General features: G+C 47.3%; 1 protein-coding gene across 2 annotated transcripts in view; it reads left to right on the top strand.

Moving 5' to 3' along the window:
- KEAP1 (kelch like ECH associated protein 1) overlaps positions 1–21,206 on the top strand; it is a 195,482-nt gene that overhangs the window by 119,761 nt on the left and 54,515 nt on the right. For both annotated transcript variants that reach the window (XM_086959063.1, XM_086959064.1), the window contains exon 5: positions 18,345–18,521. In XM_086959063.1, coding sequence (XP_086815189.1) covers positions 18,345–18,521 — 177 coding nt within the window. The remainder of the gene's footprint in view (positions 1–18,344; positions 18,522–21,206) is intronic.

Raw genomic sequence — 21,206 nt, 5'->3', positions numbered from 1 at the left:
ACGGCTCCAACTTCTCCACAGGATTCCTCTGGATTGCCAGTAACTCAATGTTGATGAATCCTCGGATGAGGACCAACAGTCGGATCATGTCTCTAATCCCGACACGAAATATGATGAATATGTTATTGACAATCCCGCATCGCCAAATCCGGACCCGGCGGACTCCCCGCCAGCGGATATTGGGGGCTTCCATCAGCTGATGGAGAGAGCTGCGGCAAGATTTAAATTGGCAATGCCTAAGGTTACCACAGATTGTTTCTTATATGATTTTAAGGAACCCTTTCGGAAGACTGCCAGGTCCATTCCTATCGTGGATCACCTATGGAAAGAGGGCATAAAGGCAATGACACACCCGGCGACGGTGGTCCCGGTGCTACCGCGTCTCGAAAAAAAGTACAAGGCGACCGATGATGCCCCTGCGGCCTTGACAGGTCATCCAAGACCAGACTCTGTGATTTCGCAGGCAGCGCAGAGAAAATCGCGCAACCCTTCGGCACCACTGACAACTCCGGACAAGGAAGGGCGGAGGTTGGATAACGTGGGAAAAAGATTTTCATCGATGGCAAGTTTGCTGGTGCGAGCGGCTAATGCCTTAGCGATCCTCGGTAGGTACGACCGCCAACTCTGGTGCGATGTCGCCCCGTACCTTGACCAGCTGCCTCCTGAATCTACGTCTGAGGCAAAGAAGATTTTACAAGAGGGAGAGGCGACGTCGATGGAAATCATCGATTGTGCAATGGATATTGCAACTACTGCATTCCGCTCACTGGCTGGAGCGGCAGTACTCCGTCGCCAAGGGTGGCTTAAAGCTACCTGATTCCGGCCCGAGGTCCAGAATAAGGTATTGGATCTCCCTTTTGATGGGGAAGCGTTGTTCGGCAAACTCATTGACGACACCCTGCAAGATATTAAAAAGGACACAGAGACCGCTAGGTCTTTAAGAACACTTCAGTACAGAAAGTCTCCTTTCAAGGGATCCAGAGGCAGGGGCGGTACTTACAGAGGATCCTTCCAACAACAACGCTATTCCAACACAGGACCGGTTCCCAGCAACACCGTCAGCCTTACCAGCAGCGGCAGGGCCAGTCTTCCAACTACTCCAGGCCTTACGGTAAAGGGAAGCAGGGGGCATGAGGACGAGATTCGTCCAAGCGCCAATAGCGGCCTCCTGGCTCTTCCTACTGGACCCTCCTTCAGGAAGTCATCAGTTAGAGGCAGGGTCAACAAATACCTTCACAACTGGTCCAAGATAACATCGGACCGTTGGGTGCTCAACATCATTCGGAAAGGGCATACCTTAGAGTTCACTCAAGTTCCGCCACCCAAGCCCCCGGCAGCCACTCCTTCAAAACACCAGCGTCTCCTTCGGCTCGAAGTTCAACAGATGCTCCGGAAAGGGGCGATAGAGCCAGTTCCATCAAACCAAAGAGGTCAAGGATTTTATTCCAGGTTCTTCCTGGTAAAGAAGACGCTCGACAAGTGGCGCCCCATTTTAGACCTCGGGGGGCTAAACACCTATCTCATTTCTCTGTCCTTCCGGATGGTGTCCCTCCAGGACATCTTGAAGCTGATCAGCCCGGGGGATTACATGGCCACACTCGATCTCGAGGATGCCTATTTCCACGTTCCGATTCACCCAGCGCACAGAAGGTTTCTGCGATTCACAGTAGCCGAGAGCCATTACCAATTCAGGGTTTTACCCTTTGGACTCCGCTCAGCCCCAAGAATATTCACAAAGGTGCTGGCGCCAGTAGCAGCTTTCCTGCGAAGGCACAAGTTTCAGGTCTTCCCCTATCTGGACGACTGGTTACTGAAAGCTCCATCCAGAGAAGCCGCGCTGCAGGCGGTTCAAGCATGTACCAATTTGTTTCAGAACCTGGGACTCACTCTGAACAACGAGAAATCTTGCCAGGTCCCGTCCAGAAGGGCTCGTTTTCTGGGAGCCATCTTGGATTCGAAGCTATCACAAGATTTTCCTACTCCGGAAAGGAGGCAGAAATTACAAACCATGGCCCAAGACTTACAAACAAGAAAGTCTCTTTCGGTACGCCGCTACAAGTCTCTGCTGGGAGTGATATCATTGTGTATCCCACTAATTCCCCATTGCAGACTGAAGATGCGTCCCTTGCAGGAGCAACTGGACAATCAGTGGAAGCCAGTCCACGGTTCATTCGACGACAGGGTGACAATCACTCCAGAGATGAAGGAAGCGGCCTTATGGTGGACAGATCAAAACATGTCCCAAGGTCTATCCTTCGCAAACGACCCGTCTCCACAAGTGATAACGACGGACGCGTCATTGGAGGGTTGGGGAGCAGTGATGCAGGACCTACATGTCAGCGGTCATTGGTCACCCCGGGAAAAACGCCTCCACATCAACCTGTTGGAACTCAGGGCGATACGACTAGCTCTGCAAGCGTTTCTTCCTTGCCTGGAAGGTTCACAAGTGCTTATCAGGACGGACAACACCACGGCCATGCACTATGTGAACAAGGAAGGAGGGACCAGGTCGCGCCCATTGTCGCTAGAGGCTCAGCAGGTCTGGGAATGGGCGATCCAGCACAAGATGTCACTGACGGCAGAACACTTGCCAGGCGTCCTGAACGAAAACGCCGACAGACTGAGCAGGTCATCCTCGGTCAGCCACGAATGGGAGTTGAATCAGGAAGTCTTGGAACAAGTCTTCAGCCGGTGGGGAAGGCCGGACATCGACCTTTTTGCCACTCCGACCAACAAGAAATGCCGGTCTTACGCAAGCAGGCTTCCCCATCAAGATTCACTGGGAAATGCCCTTTCGATAGCCTGGTCGAAGACATTTGTCTACGCTTTTTCTCCCATTCCTCTGATACCACGACTAATCAAGAAACTCAAGGTGGAACCGTGCAGGATGATCCTGATAGCCCCGGCTTGGCCGAGGCAGTTCTGGTTCACGGAGCTCCATCTGTTGTCGATAGCTCCCCCCTTGCCTCTAAGGATTCTGCCGGATCTTCTCACGATGTCCGAAGGACAGATTTTGGATCCAGACCCTCAGTCGTTACACCTGACTGCATGGCTCCTGAACAGCGAGAATGTATGAACCTGCCATTGTCAAGGGAGGTTAGGGAAGTTCTGTCCCAAGCAAGGGCTCCTTCAACTAACAAAACTTACCGCCTTAAGTGGAAAAGATTCTGTTGTTGGTGTCGAAAGCAGAACATTGATCCATTCAATTCCAAGCCTCATCAGATCCTACCTTACCTGCTGTCTTTGGCCAAATCTGGTCTAGGCCATTCATCAATTAAGGTCCATTTGGCTGCTTTGTCACGATTCAGAAGGACAGACTCTGGGCCTTCACTATGGTCTTCCAGAATAATCAAGCAATTTCTTAAGGGCCTGTTCAGGGTCTATCCACCGGTGAGACCGCCTCCTCCAACATGGCATTTGAATCTGGTCCTTTCTCAACTTATGAAGGGTCCATTTGAACCAGTCCATCGTTCTGCCATCAAATATCTCTCGTGGAAGTTGGCTCTTCTCCTTGCTCTCACGTCGGCTCGGCGTGTAGGAGAATTACAGGCTTTGACCATCCAAGACCCTTTCCTTCAATTCAAAAGGAACACTGTCCTCATGAGGACTAACCCTAGGTTCATGCCAAAGGTTCCCCCGGATTTCCACTTGAATGAACCGGTCATTCTAAAAACATTCTTCCCTCAGCCTTCCACGCCAGCGGAAAAAGCGTTGCATTCATTGGATGTGCAGCGATGCTTAAAATTTTATTTGCAACGTACTAAAGATTTTCGAAAATCTTCTCAACTGTTTGTGGCCTTCGGGGGGCCGAATAAAGGCCTTCCACTATCCAAACAGGGTGTTTCAAGGTGGATCACCAGCGCTATATTACATTGTCACAAGGCTGCTGGTAAACCTCTGACTGGAAAGATACGAGCGCATTCCACAAGATCTGTGGCTTCTTCAACAGCCCTTTTCGCGGGGGTGCAAATTAAGGATATCTGCAGAGCTGCTACCTGGAGCAGCGTCCACACCTTTACCAAGCATTACTGCTTGGAATCTCTGCAACAGGATGATGCAGCAGTAGGACAGGCTGTCCTGAGGAACCTCTTCCACTAATGGTGAGCTTTCCTTTCTTCCCACCTTCCATTTTTTCACATTTTGTATCTAATGTTATGTTGTCTACTGCTATGATTTACAATGCAAAATGTGATTATCTTGCCAACTGCTTACTACTCTGATACAAAGCATGGGAATCTATGAAAGTTCCAATACTGGGGTAAGAAAACAAGTTACTTACCTGTAACTTTAGTTCCCCAGTATTGGTAACTTTCATAGATTCCCAAGCGCCCACCCACCTCCCCGGGGAAAGCTCAGCCTACAACAGATATGGTGTCTAAGTACACAACGGCTACGAAAATCTGAGGCTCTGAGGTTCCTTCAGGAAGGTTCTAAGTGGTGAGGCACTTCTGATTGGCTGAGGCCAAAGTTTGGACTCTTTTACACAAAGAGGGTGATATGCTACAAAAGGAAATGAGGCCTAGGCCTTTTTCCATTGTCTTTTGTACCTACAGCTTTGTTATTTGTGTTACCGAGACTCCCATTCCGACGACGGGGAATGATACAAAGCATGGGAATCTATGAAAGTTACCAATACTGGGGAACTAAAGTTACAGGTAAGTAACTTGTTTTCATCTCCGAAACATGTTGACGCACCCAAAGAGGTACTGTGCTTAATATTACATAATTACCTCATCCTGCACCCATTTTTAACAGTACCAGCCCGGGGGCTCATTAAATTAGTTCTGACCTACCCCACGAGCCAGCACTTTTTAAACATTCACTTACTCACATTACCTCCCACATACTCGCACCCAACCCCCACATGCACCACGCATAGTCAAAATATCAGTGCTCCCGCGTAGTCGTAGGTCGCAGCACCCACATCCCGTGGAGGGGTGCGAAGACCCCAATGATGAAGCATGACACCAAGGGTCCTTTTGGTGTGTGACGGGTATTTTAAAAACCCTATGTGCTCCCCACCACTGTAGGGAACACATCACCTAATTTGGTGGATTCTTGTTGTTTATTTATACTATCTGGGAGAAGGAATCCCCCCTTATCTTTCTCTCCCCCCCCCTTGTTTCTTATGGTAGTGGTGACAGGGTTATGCTGAGATTCAATTTAAAAGCTGTCCTCTGTATCCCTCGTATTGTTCTTGTGACCCTTCTTATGCATGCATTTCTTGGCTGCTTTGCATGATAAGGCATATCGTATGCTATTTCTGAATTATTTCAAAATGCAACTTTTTCGTTATTCTGCTAGCCAGTTCTGCTGATGGTGGGGTGCTCCATCTCATGGTTGGTAACATAGCTCTTTCTGACTAGCTTTTCTACTTTTCATTATTAATGAACTTGGGTCCATTTCGCATGCACATTTGTAAAGAATGCAGCATTTTTACAAAAGTGCCGATTTTGCGTGCACTTTTGTAAACATCGCTGCGTTTTTACAAAAGTGCCGATTTCGCTGCAAATCGCGAAATCCTGGAGGGTCTGTTTGATGTTTTTGGCGAGATGGCAGATTCGGCGCTTGAGTGCTTCAAGGAATCTCTGGCTACGGCCAGATCCTTGGGTCTCACAGCTCCAACCCATCCCCCTGATTCTGCCTTCTTTCCCTATCGTGGTTACGGAAGGAGCGCCCAGCCACCGAGTCATGCAAGCTGTCCAGCCTCTTTGTGTCCGCGGACGTGGAACCTACAGTCCTCGTGGGCCAGGAAGCCAGCGGTCGGGCCAGTCCACCCATTCCCCTTCTACCACTGCCTCCAAACCTTCCTAGTCTGACGTTTCAGGCCTATCATCGACAAGTCTGAGGCAGGATTCGCTGCCATCATCTCTGCTTGTAGTCCTTCACATTGGACAGGTGGGTTCTACAGATAGTCTGTAGGTGCTACTCCCTCCCCTTTGAGAATAAACCTCTCTCCATGCCGCCCTCCTACAACCGTATGTCGGAGAATCATTTGGCACTTCTCCGCGAGGAAGTTGCATCTCTCTTGGCCAAGGGGGTAATAGAAATGGGTACCTGGGGCAGAAGTAGGACATGGTTATTATTCCCGCCATTTTTGGGTGCCCAAAAAGGAACAAGGCCTGCTTCCTATCCTAGACCTCCGGACCCTCAACTTCTTCCTCCGGAAGGAGAAGTTCAAAATGCTCACTATAGCCCAGGTCGTTTCTGTCCTAGACCTAGAAAACTGGATGGTAGTGTTGGACTTGCAGGATGCTTATTTCTATATCACTGTCCTGCCTGCCCACAGACATTACTTACTGTTCAACGTGGGCCACAAGCACTTTTAGTTCACTGTGCTCCCCTTTGGCCTTACCAGTGACCCTCTGGTGTTCACGAAAGTGATGGCAGTGGTGGCAGCTCATCTGTGCAGATCAGGGGTACCAGCCTACCCCTATCTCGATGACTGGCTGTTGAAGGCGAGCATGCCCTGGTCTGTCGTCTCCCACCTCCAGACTACAGCAGACCTCCTGCACTTCATGGAGGTCACGATCAACATGCTGATGTCACACCTGACTCTGAGGCTCACTTTCATCAGAACAATTATCGACCAGTGAAGTTTCTGGCCTATTCTCCCCAGCAGCAAGTCTGGGATATTCAGGCTATGATACCGATGTTTCAGCCTCTATCCTGGATTTCAGTGAGAATGACTCTGAGGCTGCTGGGCCTCATAGACTCATGTATCCTGCTGGTGGATCCTGCCAGATGGCATATCCGGGCTCTGGAGTGGGACCTGAAGTACCAGTGCAAAAGAAATAATTGATGGACGGAATCAGTCACAAGGATCTGGGTTAAATCCATCATTCTTTTGCTCACCACCCCAGTTTTGACCCAGCCGTATGCATATCAGTCTTAACCCTGTTCTTTTTGGGAACCGTCCAGCCCGAACTGCCAAGCCAGATCCTCCCTGGACCGGAAACAAGAATCCTGGGACCAGTTTCAGGGCATCATCCTTCATCAACCAGGCTAGCTTGAATCCAGTGGTGTAGTGAGCACAAGACCCACGTCTGGGCATACCCTTCCCACTTAGTGGGACATATGCAAAAGAATCAATGGAATGCTGGACAATTCAAGCATTCACCCCAGTCACAAGAATCTGTGTTAAATCCATCATTCTTTTGCTCACCACACCACCCCAGAATGGCATGGTGAGCAAAAGAAAGATGGATTTAGGCCTAGATCTCTGTACTGGGGTGAATGTATGGCAGTGTTCTACATTCTTTCCATCAATTGTTCTTTTTTCATTTGTCACCCGAGTGGGACGGGTATGCCCAGATGTGGGTCCCTTGCTCTCCATGCCACTGGAGTCCAGCTATCCTGGCTGATAAGGGGTGAAACCCCGAACCCAGTCCTAGGATGCTTGTTTCCAGTCCAGGGAGGACCTGGCCTGGCAGTTCGGGCTGGACTGTTCCCATTGGGTCAGGGTCCAGACAGATTTGCATACTGCTGTGTTCAAACTGAAATGGCATGGTGAGCAAATAAAATGATGGATTTAGGCCCATATCTCTGTATTGGGGTGAATGTATGACATGGTTCTGCATTCTTTCCACCAGTTGTTCTTTCTGAAGTTCCAGTGTGCGCAGCATCTGGGGAATCTTTCTGACTACATCCAGATCTTGGAGGGAACTTCACATCAACTGCAGTGGTGGCTAACTATCCAAGACTGGGTCTATAACGAATGGCATCTCCATCCGGAGGTAGCGCAACGTCTTTTTCAGCGGTGGGGAAAGCCTTGGTTAGATCTGTTTGCCTCGAAGAGTACGTGCAATGTCAGCAGCATTGCGTGCTGGAGTTTCCAAGGCGACGCTAGCTCAGCGATGCTTTTCGTCCCTAGTTGGGCTTTGGCCTCCTTTACAGCTTTCCGCCTATACCACTTTTGCACACAGTGCTCAAGAAAATCAAGCACAACCGGGCTCAAGTCATTCTTGTTGCTCCAGATTGGGCATGAAGATTCTTGCACTTCGACCTTCTGAGCATGGCCATCAATCCTCCTATCAGAATGACCCTTTGGGAGGATCTTCTGTCGCAGCATTAGGGGACGGTTCTTCACCCGAACCTGTACAGTCTCCTCCTCCTTGCGTGAAGATTGAGTGACAGCAGTTGACAGCTTTCGACCTTCCACCCGAAGTCTGCGATATCATCTTGGCAGCCAGGCATCCCCCCACAAAACGGTGTACGTGTGGATGGAACAAATTTGTGGCAGGGTTCACAGCAAAGGCTGCTGATCATCTTTCTCCCCCTATTTCGGAGATTCTCTTGTACATAGATTTTTTCCCCCGACAGGGTTCTGCTTCGGGCACCCTTAAGGGTTATATTTCGGCTATCTTTGCCTTTCTGAGACTTCCAGCTCAGCCTTCTTTGTTCAAATCTCCAATTTTCAATAGGTTTCTTAAGGGCCTTACTCGCTTGTTTCCTCCATCTCCTTTCATAATGCCCCAATGGGATTTAAATTTGGTTGTGACGTTGTGTGCTTCCTTCGAGCCTCTTCATAATTCCTTTCTCGGACTTCTAACCCTTCAGACGGCTTTCCTAATTGCCATCACCTCTGCTCAGAGTTGGCGAGCTCCAGGCTCTATCATCCAAGTCGTCCTAACTGTCTGTCCATCCAGATACAATGGTCCTTTGAACAAAAGCGTTGTTCTCCACAAAAGTGGTCACACGGTTTCAAGTGGGACAATCCATTGCACTGCCCACCTTTTACATACCCCTGCAAACATCCTAGGAACAGAAGAGACTCTGCTGCCTGAATCCAAAACGTGCTTTGGCTTTCTATCTTGATCATACCACGCGGAATAGATTGCTGGTGTGCGCATCAGTACTCTTGAACCTTTTAAGCCTTTTTAAAAAAACTGTATTTAGTTTTAAACTTGTATTGCACTATTCACCGCGATTTTGCACAAACTATACCGGGTATTTAGCCTGTTGCTTCACCTTCCCCGGTTGTGTGGAGGGGGTTGCCGAACAAGCCGCAGGGCATTTGTGATACACTTCCAGCGGTGGAGGCGGAGGAGGAGCTTCCCGCCCGTTCCCTATTAAACGCCATTATGTAGGCGACCGCACAGAGACGTGCAGTATAGATTGCTGGTGTGCACATCGGTACTTGTAAACCTTTTTAAGCCTTTTTTTTTTTTTCAGAACAAAATTATATTTTGGCGTTGATAAATTGCATAACAAGCACAGCACCCCGGGAATCGGAGAAGCTGTGAGCATTAGAGTAGTAATCACAGTCAAGCAATTCAATCAACAGTTCAAGAGGAAGAAATGTAACCAAGGCCCCCCTCCCTCCACCCTCCCACTCCCCCCAACCCAGAACCCCCCCCCCCCCCACCCCTTGCACAGCGTCCAAACAAGTTCCAAATACAGATACAGTAAGAAGCGTACAGCGTGTATGTCTCATGGCCCGGACCCAGCGTCCAAGTGTCCTTCCACAGGCCGATCAGGTGTTGGCGGTTCCAGCCACAGTCCACGATAATCCACCCATCTCTTCCAAATTTTATAATGTTTCCGAGGGCAGCCCCTAGCTGCGAAGATCGGGCATTCCAGTCCCATGTAAAAGTCCAATCCCCTTTTCCACACTCCCACCAGAGGGGCCCTAGGGTTTTTCCAGGCACGTGCAACGTCTCTCTTGGCCACAGTAAGGCCCAACAATAGCTGATGTCGTTTGTAAATATTCCCCCCCACCTGTTCCATGACATGGAGAAGACCCAACTGTGGCGAACGGGGGAGCTCCCAGCCCAGCACCTCAGACGGGCAGTCCCACACTCCAGACCAAAACCTCTGCAGCCCGGCGCACGACCACACAGTATGGAGAAAGGTGCCTACCTCCCTGCCACATCTCAAACAATCCGGGGACACAATCAGGCCTGCTTTCCACAACTGTTCCCTTTTTTTTTTTAAGCCTTTTTAAACTTTTTAGGGCGAGCTGACATAGCTTGCAATGCGAAGCATTGCAAGCTGTCAGCGAAGACAACTAATGTTGCCCGTATTTGGGAGAGTGGACACGAGAGGGGCACGAGCGCAGACGCGGATTTCACCTCGTGGGCGCGCACGTCGCCTTGCCCCTCACGTGTCTCATTCCCTTGCGCAAACACACTCCACAGTCACGCATGCGCACATACCCAGCCACACACACTGCATACACACTGCATACATACACACACGCAGACCCACGCGCACACACGCAGACCCACACAGACACATTCGAACAGACACACACGCGTACACCCCCCTCCCACTTACCGGGCTCTTTCGGCGTGTTCCGTGTCTTCATCTGCAGCGCTGGTCGGAGTCGGCCGGCTTCACTGCTTCCTCGGCGGCGGCGGGCGGAACTTCCTGCTGGATTGCAGGCCCCGCCCCCGTCTCGGCCAAAAGTGCCTGACTTCCGGTTTTCACGGAGCAGGGCTGCGGCGGTTATTTCTTTTGGGGGCAACAGCAGTAGGCACCCTTGTTTGTAACTGCTGGTCATTTGGAGGGAGTTAACAACGTGATATATAAACTCATTTCGTATGTCCTATATACCTTTTAAACCCGCCCCCCCACTTTAGTTTCCTACCTTAACTCTGTGCAATTGTATTTTTTTATACCTCAGACATGCTTTCAATCCTTAGCCAAGGTACCACATATGTTTCAGAGGCTGGAGTGGAAAAAAATACATATCTATCACTAAAATACAGATACTGGAAGGCTCTTTACTAGATCTGGGTATTATAAGGGCGAGTCTGCCTTTGTTTACAAGCGGTGTTGCACATGTGCTTAAGAAACTCGTGTGAATACCTATACATACATACGCTCAAAACAAAATTGTTCTAGGTACTGCAGCTAACTCATATCTTATAAGCCCCATAGGAATTAACATAAATGGGCACCTTGAACCGTGAATCTGCAAAGGATATCAGACCCGTCAAATATTTGTACGCCTGTCTCTCTGAGATGCTTGGAGCATTGTGCGCGCAAAACAACGTTCAGTGCGCTCTGTGCCCCTACCATACCCTAGGTGGGACTCCCGAATTATAGCGGTTGTTTTTAGCTGCATGAGTTGACTCACTGTACAGGGGCTGCTCGACTACTGTTGATGTTTTAAACGGAAATGGTGACATTTTGCCTCTTACTATTCTGTTCAACGAAGTTGGCCTCCCATCCTCTAAATTTCTGACCTATCCTGCAACAGCACAAGCTCTTAAGAATGAATGGAAATTTAATTAATGTCTGAGAATCAGACAATCATGAGGTTCTGCAGTATTTGTTTACATTCGTAAATTGTAGACCTGTCTTATCAGTCCCTACTAGAGATGGCTAAACATGACCTGTCGTGTCTTCAGGTTCAATGGGAGGCCGAATTGGGCAGAGATTGTAGCAACAAGGTTGGGGGGGGGGGGGCGGTTTGAGAACCCCTGCAGAAAGTTTTTAGGAACTAGAGACTCAAATACACTCAGATTAACTATGTACACGTGGCCTAGAAGCCTCCCAAATAGCTAGCCCTGATGATAGGCAAACATGATGTTACTTGTAAATTGTTGACAAGTAACACCAAAGATCAAATTCATTTAATCGAATATGGGTTTATCAGAATGCCTACAGTAATGGAATGATGTTTGAGTGAGATATATGGCAGTAAATAGTTAAGCAGCTTCATCTATTAAAGGGTAGTTTTAAAAGCCACAGTCACCTACTAGTTTAAACGTACGTCAGGATCAGGAGGAGGAATTAATTTCTTTCTGTTGTTTTGGGTCCATAGATAGTAGGGAGCGTACAGAAGGCACTGTATACTTAGTGGACGTTTCTGTCCCTAAACCATAATCTTTGTTCTGTAGACATTCGCCCTAAGAGGGTTGCTCCTCTTCAGTATCTCTGAAACTGGGGTAGCCCTGCCGCTGTATAGAGCAGTACATTTAACCTAGGCTTCAGTGAGGCACAGGAAATCCTACATGTCAATGACATATACATGAAGGCAGTGGTGCTAGTGTTAAAGCAGATCCAGTGGGTGATCATACATAAATGTTTAAAGTATGTTTGTATTAAGCCATGTGAGAACGTTTGCATGTTCTCTGTTGTCTATGCTGGTATACCTACTTGTTTGTGAGATGATATTATGGAACGGTGAAAAACACAGTTAATGCCCTTACATTCCTTAACCTTAGTTATAGATATTATGTTTTTTAGGTCTCGCAGGGACACTATCACATCACTCGGGGACACCAACACATCACTCGGGGACGCCACCACATCACTCGAGGACGCCACCACATCACTCGAGGACGCCACCACATCACTCGAGGACGCCACCACATCACTCGAGGACGCCACCACATCACTCGAGGACGCCACCACATCACTCAGGGACACCACCACATCACTCAGGGACACCACCACATCACTCAGGGGCACCACTCAGGGACAGCACCACCTCACTCAGGGAAACCACCACATCACTCAGGGGCACCACTCAGGGACACCACCCCACCCCTCAGGGGCACCACCACATCCCTCAGGGGCACGACCACATCCCTCAGGGGCACGACCACATCCCTCAGGGGCACGACCACATCCCTCAGGGACACCAACACATCACTCAGGAACACCACCACATCACTCAGGGGCACCACCACATCACTTAGGGACGACACCAACACAGCACTCAGGAACACCACCACATCACTCAGGGACACCACCCCACCCCTCAGGGACACCACTACATCACTCAGGGACACCACCACATCACTCAGGGACACCACCACAGTACTCAAGAACACCACCACATCACTCGGGGACACCACCACATCACTCGGGGACACCACCACATCACTCGGGGACACCACCACATCACTCATCCCAACCACATCACCACTCGGCACCACAACAGCACTGTCCTTGCTTGCTACCAACAAGCATTGCCATAGCCAGTAGGACTCGCATTAGGAAAGTGTAAGCTATTGGCTTTGTGAATAACAATGCTATTAATGTATATATTTTCAAAGCAACACATATTTAAAGAAATTGTCATTTACAGTACCAATAGCTCACACTTTCCTAATGCGAGACCTATTGCATTGCAAATGCTTGTTAAAAAACGGTATTTAGTTATGAACTTGTATTGCACTATTCACCGCGATTTTGCACAAACTATACTGGGTATTTAGCCTGTTGCTTCACCCGCCCCGGTCCATCCCGGCTGTGTGCTGTTGTGTGGAGGGCGTGGCCGAACGCGCGGCAGGGCATTTGCGATACACTTCCAGCGGGGGAGGCGGAGGAGGAGCTTCCTGCCCGCTCTGTATTAAACGCCAATGTGTAGGCGACCGCGCACGACCGTTCCAAGAATATATAGAGAAAGAATGGGGGCACGCTCTTTCAGATACCTAGCAGCAAAAACGTGGAACACCCTACCGATAGCCCTAAGAACGGAGCCTTGTGAAAGCAGATTCCACAAACAACTGAAGACCTGGTTGTTTGCTAAAACGGAATAACGGCCACATCAAGGAGTCTATGCTTCCTGGATAATAAGCAGAAGCAGATAAGCAGGAGATTATATCTTAGCCGATGTCTCAGCGCGGGGACATACCATCCGGTGTAACCAAGTGCTCTACAAAAGAATGAAATAAAATGAAAATAAGTACCAAAGACTTCCGGTTAGACGATCAACTCTTCATTATCTATGTGGGTGCCAAGAAAGGTCTGGCAGAGCAGAAAAGGACCATCTCAATGGGTTGTCCTCGGAATTAAATAGTGCCACTCATTGGCATAGAAGGAATCTCCTGTGGGGTTACAAGCTCTCTACTAGAGCAACTGCGGCAACTACTTACTGCATTAGCACACAGTCTGTCCTGAATATCTGTTAGGAGGCAACATGGGCTTCTCTGAACACGTGTTTCCCAGACACTACTGCCTGGACAGCCAAGTCCGAAGGGACGGGTACTTTGCCCATTCAGTCCTCCAAGGATTTCCTGGTGGGATCTTGGTTCGCAGAGCCTCCTCCGGGGTTGGCATTGTTGGGGTATCTATTCTAAAGGTAAAGAATCTACAACTAGAAGTCTCTCTCAGATGAGTAAGTTTCTTACCTTTGGTAATGATGCATCTGGTAGAGACATACTTTAGTTGTAGTTTCCTTACAGACACACCCATCCTCCCCGTTCTGTGAACTGATTTCTAGGGATATGGACTGCCCTAAATGGCCCTGGTTTTTACGCACTAGTGGTCAGTTTCTTTCATGGCTTTGCGCTTCTGGTGTGGAAGGATTATGTTACTGATCCTGTAAGCATCTGTTCTTGGCATGTAGCTGTAGATTCACATGCTTTGTATACTCCTGCCACCTAGTGTTGGGTCTGGATGTTTGCAAGTTGTTTTTCTTCAAAGAAGTCTTTTCCAGTAGCGAGGTAAGGTGACTCCTCCTTTCAGTGATAATACGTATGACTCCATTGTTAGAGTGTTTTCCCGCAAGAGGGTAAGAATGGAGTAAGTAAGTGTGGTATAGAGATGTCCATGCGTAGGTAACCTGAATAATAAGAACTGCTACAACCACACGTGTCCATGGGTGAGGAAGGGGGCATGTGAATCTACAGCTCTACATGCGAAGAACAGATGCTTACAGAATAAATAACATAATCCGTTCGAGGCATGTGTGCTACAGTTACACATGCTTTGCATAGACTGTATAGCAGAATTCTCCCAAAGCAGTGGCTAACCAGTGGGTGTTGCAGTTGTTTGAAAAAATGTTTTTAGCACTGCTTGTCCTACATTAGCTTTTTGACGTGCTACTACATCCACAAAATGTTTGTTAAATGTTGGTGGTGTAGACAATGTAGCTGCCTGCTATGGGAATGTTGCCTAAAAAGGCCATAGATGCTCCTATTGTGTGAGTAGAATGTGCTCTAGGAGGCATAGGTAAAGTACGTTTAGCTTTAACATAGCAAGTTGCATACATTTAACAATCCATCTAAAAATACTGGATTTAGGGATAGGATTTCCTTTATGAAGTGGAGCAAAGGAAACAAAGTTGTTTTGCGAAAATCTTTTGTCCTATCAATGTAATATAATAGTGCTCTTTTGATATCAAGTGTGTGTAGAGCTCTTTCTGTTACTGAATCAGGTTGACGGAAGAACACAGGTAACTCAACTGATTGGGTAATATGCAAAGCAGAGACCACTCTTGGAAGGAATTTTGGGTTTGTACGAAGAACTGCTTTCTTTATGAAGTTAAAATAAGTGTTCTTCGAAGGTTAAATCCTGTAGCTCACCAGCACGCTTTAGTGAAGTGATGGCAATTAGAAAGGCAACTTTCCATGAAAGAAATTGTAATGAACACATGTGTAAAGGTTCAAAAGCTGGACTCCTAAGCCTTGTGAGAAACATGTTAAGGTTCCAGACAGGTGCGGTTGGTACCATGTGTGGTATTATTAGTTTAACCCCTTGGGAGCTCATAACGAGGTCAAGCTCGTCATGAGCTACGGCGCTCCGGTGCTCATGACTAGCTGAGCTCGTCATGACCTCGCCCGTTCCGTGGAACGCTCGCATGCTGGTCTGATTCCCGTGCTGTGCTGAACGTTCCATTGGAACGGGTGTGGCCATGACGAGCTCAGCTCGTCATGAGCACCGGAGCGCCGTAGCTCAGGACGAGCTGACCTTGTCATGAGCACCGGGGCGCTGTACGCGCACCCCCAGCGCAGCGGGGGAAACCGCCCCGCACGGAAGGGGTTAAGGGGTTCTATAAAGGCTTTAATTACTGGAGCTTTGAATAAGGATAAATGTTGTCTGTTTTGAAGATATTCAGCTACTGCTTCAAGGTGTAGTCGAATGGATGTGTAGGCTAAGCCAAATCGCTGTAGATGCAAAAGGTAACCAATAATAGTTTGTATAGATTCATCTAGCGGATCAAATGTATTATTTATTACAATATATTATAAACCTTTTCCACTTTGCTGCATAACATTCCCTAGTGGTGATGGTAAGTTTATGTATCCAAACTCTATGACTTTAGGAGCGAAATCGCTAGGTTGAGTTCCTTGGGGTTTGGATGTCTGCTTTCTCCATGCTTCTGGGTGAGAACGTTTGAAGGTGTGTGAAGCTTCTGGTGTGGACTTATTGAGAGTTCTAATAATGTGGTGAACCATGGTTGATGAGCCCATATGGGAGCCAACAGAATCTGTGTGAGGGATGTCTGCCTGAGTTTCTGAGCCACAAATGGAAGGAGAGGGAGAGGCGGAAAAGCGTAAGCACATTGATCCATAGGGCATTGCCTTTGGATATAGGGTGTGGGAACCTGGAGGCAAAGTCTTTTGGGTTCTCTGCTGTGGCAAACAGGTCTATTTGTGAAAATCCCCATTTTTGGAAGTACGGAAGGAGAACTTGTGGCTGAAGTTCCCGTTCATGTACATGTTGCCTCATTCTGCTAAGGAAGTCGGCAAAGATGTTCTGTCCCTGGAAGGTGTTCTGCCAGGAGTTTGATTTTGTGATGGATTGCCCAACGCCAAATGGTTTGAGAGGCATAACCGCTGTAGAGTGTGTCCCCCACGTTTTTTGTACATATTACATTATCATATTGTCCATCTGAACTAGGACAACTTTCCCCATCAGTAGAAACCCTGTTAATGCTAGCTGACCTGCTTGCAGTTCTAGGTAATTGATGCAATTGTTCTGTTGGGTGGTATTCCAAAGACCCAAAACTGTTAAATGTTATAAATGTGCCCCCCAACCTTGTGAGAGATGCATCTGTTGTGAGCACGGCTTGTGGAATAGGGTCGATAAAGGTCCGCCCTTTAGATACATTTTGTGTGTTCCACCACTGCCGAGAGTGATGAGTGCGGCGGTCTACCAACACTAGATCTGTTAGCTAACCCTGTGATTTATTGCACTGATGTGCTAAGCTTTCTTCTAGAGGATGCAGGTTTAGTTTGCATGAGGCATTATGGCAATGCATGACACCATCCTCCCCAGTAACTGCAGGAGTCTGACTGGTAGATATTAGTTGTTTTGAAACTGGAGTAACAATATTTAAAAATTGTGAATCCTGGCTGTATTGGGATAAGCTAGAGCCATTTGAGTGTTCAGAATGGCTCCTAGATATGGTTGTATTTGAGTGGGTTGAAGATGGGATTTTTGTGCATTGACTGTAAATCCCAACTGATGCAGAAGGTTTATAGTAGTTGCACATATTTGGTATGTGTGGTGGCTGTTATGAGCCAGTCATCTAGGTATGGATAGAAGTAGATTTGCTATAGATGTGCTGCTACCACTGCAACGCCTCTTCCTCTTCTACTGCCAACGCTCCCATTTCTTCTTGCTCAATATCTTCCCCGAAGATATCCGGCGTGTCCTCAATACTCTGTGGCTGCATGCCTCTTGCCTCTTCATCGAGCACGATGGCTCCAGCAGAGTCTTTTTGGATCGGAACGACCGATGAGCTTTGCAGTCTTCCTCTTCATGCTCCTGAGAGAAACAGAGGTTACAGACCTTATGAAGGTCTGTACCCGGGTATTTTGAATGGCACCGAGGACAGAATTTGGAATGGTGTCCGTTCCATTGGCAGAAGACTTGATGATGGATCTTCAATTGGAAGTAGATGGAGGTAAATGAGGTAGGCCAGAAGGCTGCGGTTAGAGTTTCCCGACTTGATTATGAAAGTTTTCCTAATTTTTCGACTCGCAGAAGGTGGATGACACGATCTAAACAATACCGACTAGGGTAGAGTGAAATGTGTACTGAAGGGATCCCGATTAACTGTTTTGAATCGGAGCGCTGCAATTCACGTCCGAGCCCGATGGTGGAAAGAAAACAATCTAACGATGGAGTCAATGCCCATGCACATTATCACCGAAAGGGGGAGTCGCCTTAACTTGTGACTGGAAAAGACTTCTTCAAAGAAAAACATCTTGCAAACATCCAGACCCAACAATAGATGGCAGGAGTATGCAAAGCTTGTGTATCTCCAGCACACATGCTTCGAACAGTTGTGTTAAGAACTGAAGTCAGCCTACCCAGGCAGCATTTATGTAGGTCTCACGATGTTGTTTTTGGCACGCACGATGCCGACGACTGATGCAGAGCCGACCCACACCACCTACCGACACGCAGGGGTACTACTAATGACAAAACTCTGAACCCAGACTGATGCCTGGGCAAAATTTTAAAGGTAAGTTATCTACAAATAGAATAGTCTCTACCAGATACATCATTACTAAAGGTAAGTAACTTATTCTTTTCTGCTTTTAGGTTTTTGTTGAATTCTGCTCTCTCTTGTTCCTGAAATAAATGGTAAATGGTTCATACAGTATGTGCATAGCAAATTGGATCATAATCTTCTCTGTGCTTTATCTCAGGCGTGTGTGCTCTTGACAACTGCATCTATGCTATGGGTGGCTATGATGGCACGGACCAGCTAAACAGCATGGAATGTTATGACGTGGCGACTGACACCTGGACTTTGGCAGCACCCATGAAACACCGGCGCAGTGCACTTGGTGTCACAGTCCACCTGGGCAAGATCTATGTCCTTGGTAAGACAAACTCCTCGCAAGACCCCTTTTGCACTGTGCTTTTCCTGTTCTGATTCATCTTGCATTGTCGTTTAACTTAGGGTGTGAAAGAAGAATTTTTTTCATATAATTATGCTTTAAATTATTTCCCATGGTGCGTCTGCGATTCCCCTGTAAAATCTGATAAAGTGCAATATTATGACATTTAATAAAACTCTTAAAGCATATACACCTCCTTTTTTGGGTTTGGCCGACAGTCCGTGAGATGGAGAAGCTTATAACGCTACTGTTCGTTGAGGTGACATGCATCAAATTGTTTATAGAGGAAGAGTAGATAATAAACAAATAAAGCAAAGGTGCATAGGGGAGGTTCAAATGTAACTCTATAAATTATACCAACACTGGATAAGTGTATTTACAGTAAGATTTTCTTCTCTAGCAATTGACTTTCAAGGATTCATATATTGCAAATTTAAAGACAAAAGTTAGAAACTCAAAGATCTAAATGTAATGCAGTCATGTAATGTTCAGTCAGTTGCTAAAATATACAGTTTATTGGTTCTCGATCATATTGTAAGGTACGCCAACCCCATCCCTTAACTCTAACCTCATCATTTACCTTAACAGTCCATTCCGCCCAGCTCAAACCCCATAACATAGCACATTATCAGCCCTCTTCAATAACTCACAACTACACCCCTTTTGTAAACCACGGTCCAAGGCAAAATACTAATTACACCAAGTCATAGTCATAGTCCTAGGATTTTATTAAGCGCACATATCAGTCGTGGGTCTCAAAGCGTTAGCCAAAACCCTAAAGAGGGAAGGAAAGAGGGCAGCGACGGGAAAAGAGAATGATCAGAACATCCAGGATTTTAGATTTCTCTGAAACGGTTTATGGTCTGTTACCATACGCAGCTGCAGTGGAAGCGAGTTCCACACATTTGGGGCAAGGTATGAAAAGGATCTGCCGCTGTTCCTGGTGGTGCGAATCTTGTAGGGAGTGAGAAGATGTTTGGTTGAGGACCTAAATGTTCTAGCAGGTTGGTACCAGATGGGTTTTTTGGCAAGATAACTTGGCCCGTTCCCATGAATGATTGTGTACAAGACCGTTTATTTTAAAACTGATGGGGAGCCAGTAGAGAGCTCTCAGACTTTGTACCAACGTGGACCCTGAAGGTAGATTTAATACAAGTCTGGCAGCCGTGTTCTGTAGCACTTGGAGTTTGGCAAGAAGCTCTTAATTGATGGATGCCATCAGGGCGTTTCCCTAATCTAGCTAATTGATTAGACCGTACACCAGCGGCATCCTAGATACAACTGGGATACATCGGAAGATCTTGCGTAAGCTTCGTATTACTCCATAGCAGATGCCCGTCACATGGTTAACATGGTCTTTCATGGACATGTTGTTGTCGATCTTCACTCCCAGGTTACGGACCACCAGTTTGGGTGAAGGCAGGAGCCAAGATTGCGAGGCCACCTGTCACTGGACCATAGTTCTTGGGCTTTCCCGAAGAAAATGATCTCCGTCTTGTTGGTATTGAGTTACAGATGGTTGGTTTGCATCCATACGTTGATGTCGGTCACGCAATTTATGAATCTGAGTTTGGTGTCCGTTAGGTCTGAGCCTAGAGTGATCAATAGTTGTGTGTCGTCTACGTACTTCACAGTGCCGAAACCATACGATCTAATCGCTCTTGCCAGGGGTGCCACTTAAAGATTGAAAAGCGTGGGACTTAGAATGGATCACTGGGGAACTCCCTTGTCAATGGACTGGCTACGAGAGATGAGGGTACCAATTTGTGCTGTTGAAGTACGATCAGTTAAGTAACTCCTGAGGCAGTTCCCCTAATTCCCAACTCCCACAGTCTATTCACTAGAGTCCTGTGGGAGATGGTGTCAAAAGCAGCTTATAGATCGAGTAGGACCAGCATGACTGCCCGGTGTCCAGGGCGAGTCTTATATTGTCTACTACCTCTATCATCGATGTTTCAGTGCTGTGGCCGCCTGGAACCCAGATTGGGAAGGGTCCAACAATTTATGGCTCTCTAGGAAGGTTGAGAGTTGCTTATTGATTAAGGACTCAAGGACTTTCCCACAAAAAGGGATAAGAGAGATGAGCCGATAGTTGTTGGGTTCCTTAGTGTTGGTGGTATTTTCTTTTTTAGAATACGCTTGACCATATCTGCTTTCCAGTTTGTGGGAACAGTTGCACGACAAAGAATAAATTGAAAAGGTCAGTGAGGCTTTTTAGAAGAGCTGTTCCGATGTGAGGTGAGACTAGGTCAGCGAGAGAGACTGATTTGACCTTAGAAAGGCCAATGCTGACTTGCTCTTTGGTGAATTTGGTGAATTTTTTTTTTAGAGAAATTGAGGTGGGTGTATGATCGCTGTCACATAAGTTGTAATGATGTTCAAAGATCTGATTTGTAAATTTCTTTGTGTGTTTTGGCGCCCTTGTTTATTCTGTCATATATTTTTTTTTACTGTGTTGATGTTGTCAATATAGTGTCTATATATAAATTTATATTCCTGCCTGTCCTCTGATTTTAGAGTTCCTCCATTTTCGATTGGCTTTCCTACTCGCCAGTTTGTCAGATTTTAAGGCTTTGGTAAATAAAGGTGTCATTTTGTGCTTGCGTTTGACCTTGATCAAGGAGGCTATAATGTCGAGGGCCCGGGTGATTGCCTTCTTAAAGATGT

This window comes from Lissotriton vulgaris, chromosome 1_1, assembly GCF_964263255.1.
Source record: "Lissotriton vulgaris chromosome 1_1, aLisVul1.2, whole genome shotgun sequence".
Lineage (NCBI taxonomy): Eukaryota > Metazoa > Chordata > Amphibia > Caudata > Salamandridae > Lissotriton > Lissotriton vulgaris.
Note: the sequence above shows the minus strand (reverse complement) of the source record. Positions and strands in the feature narration are given on the sequence as shown.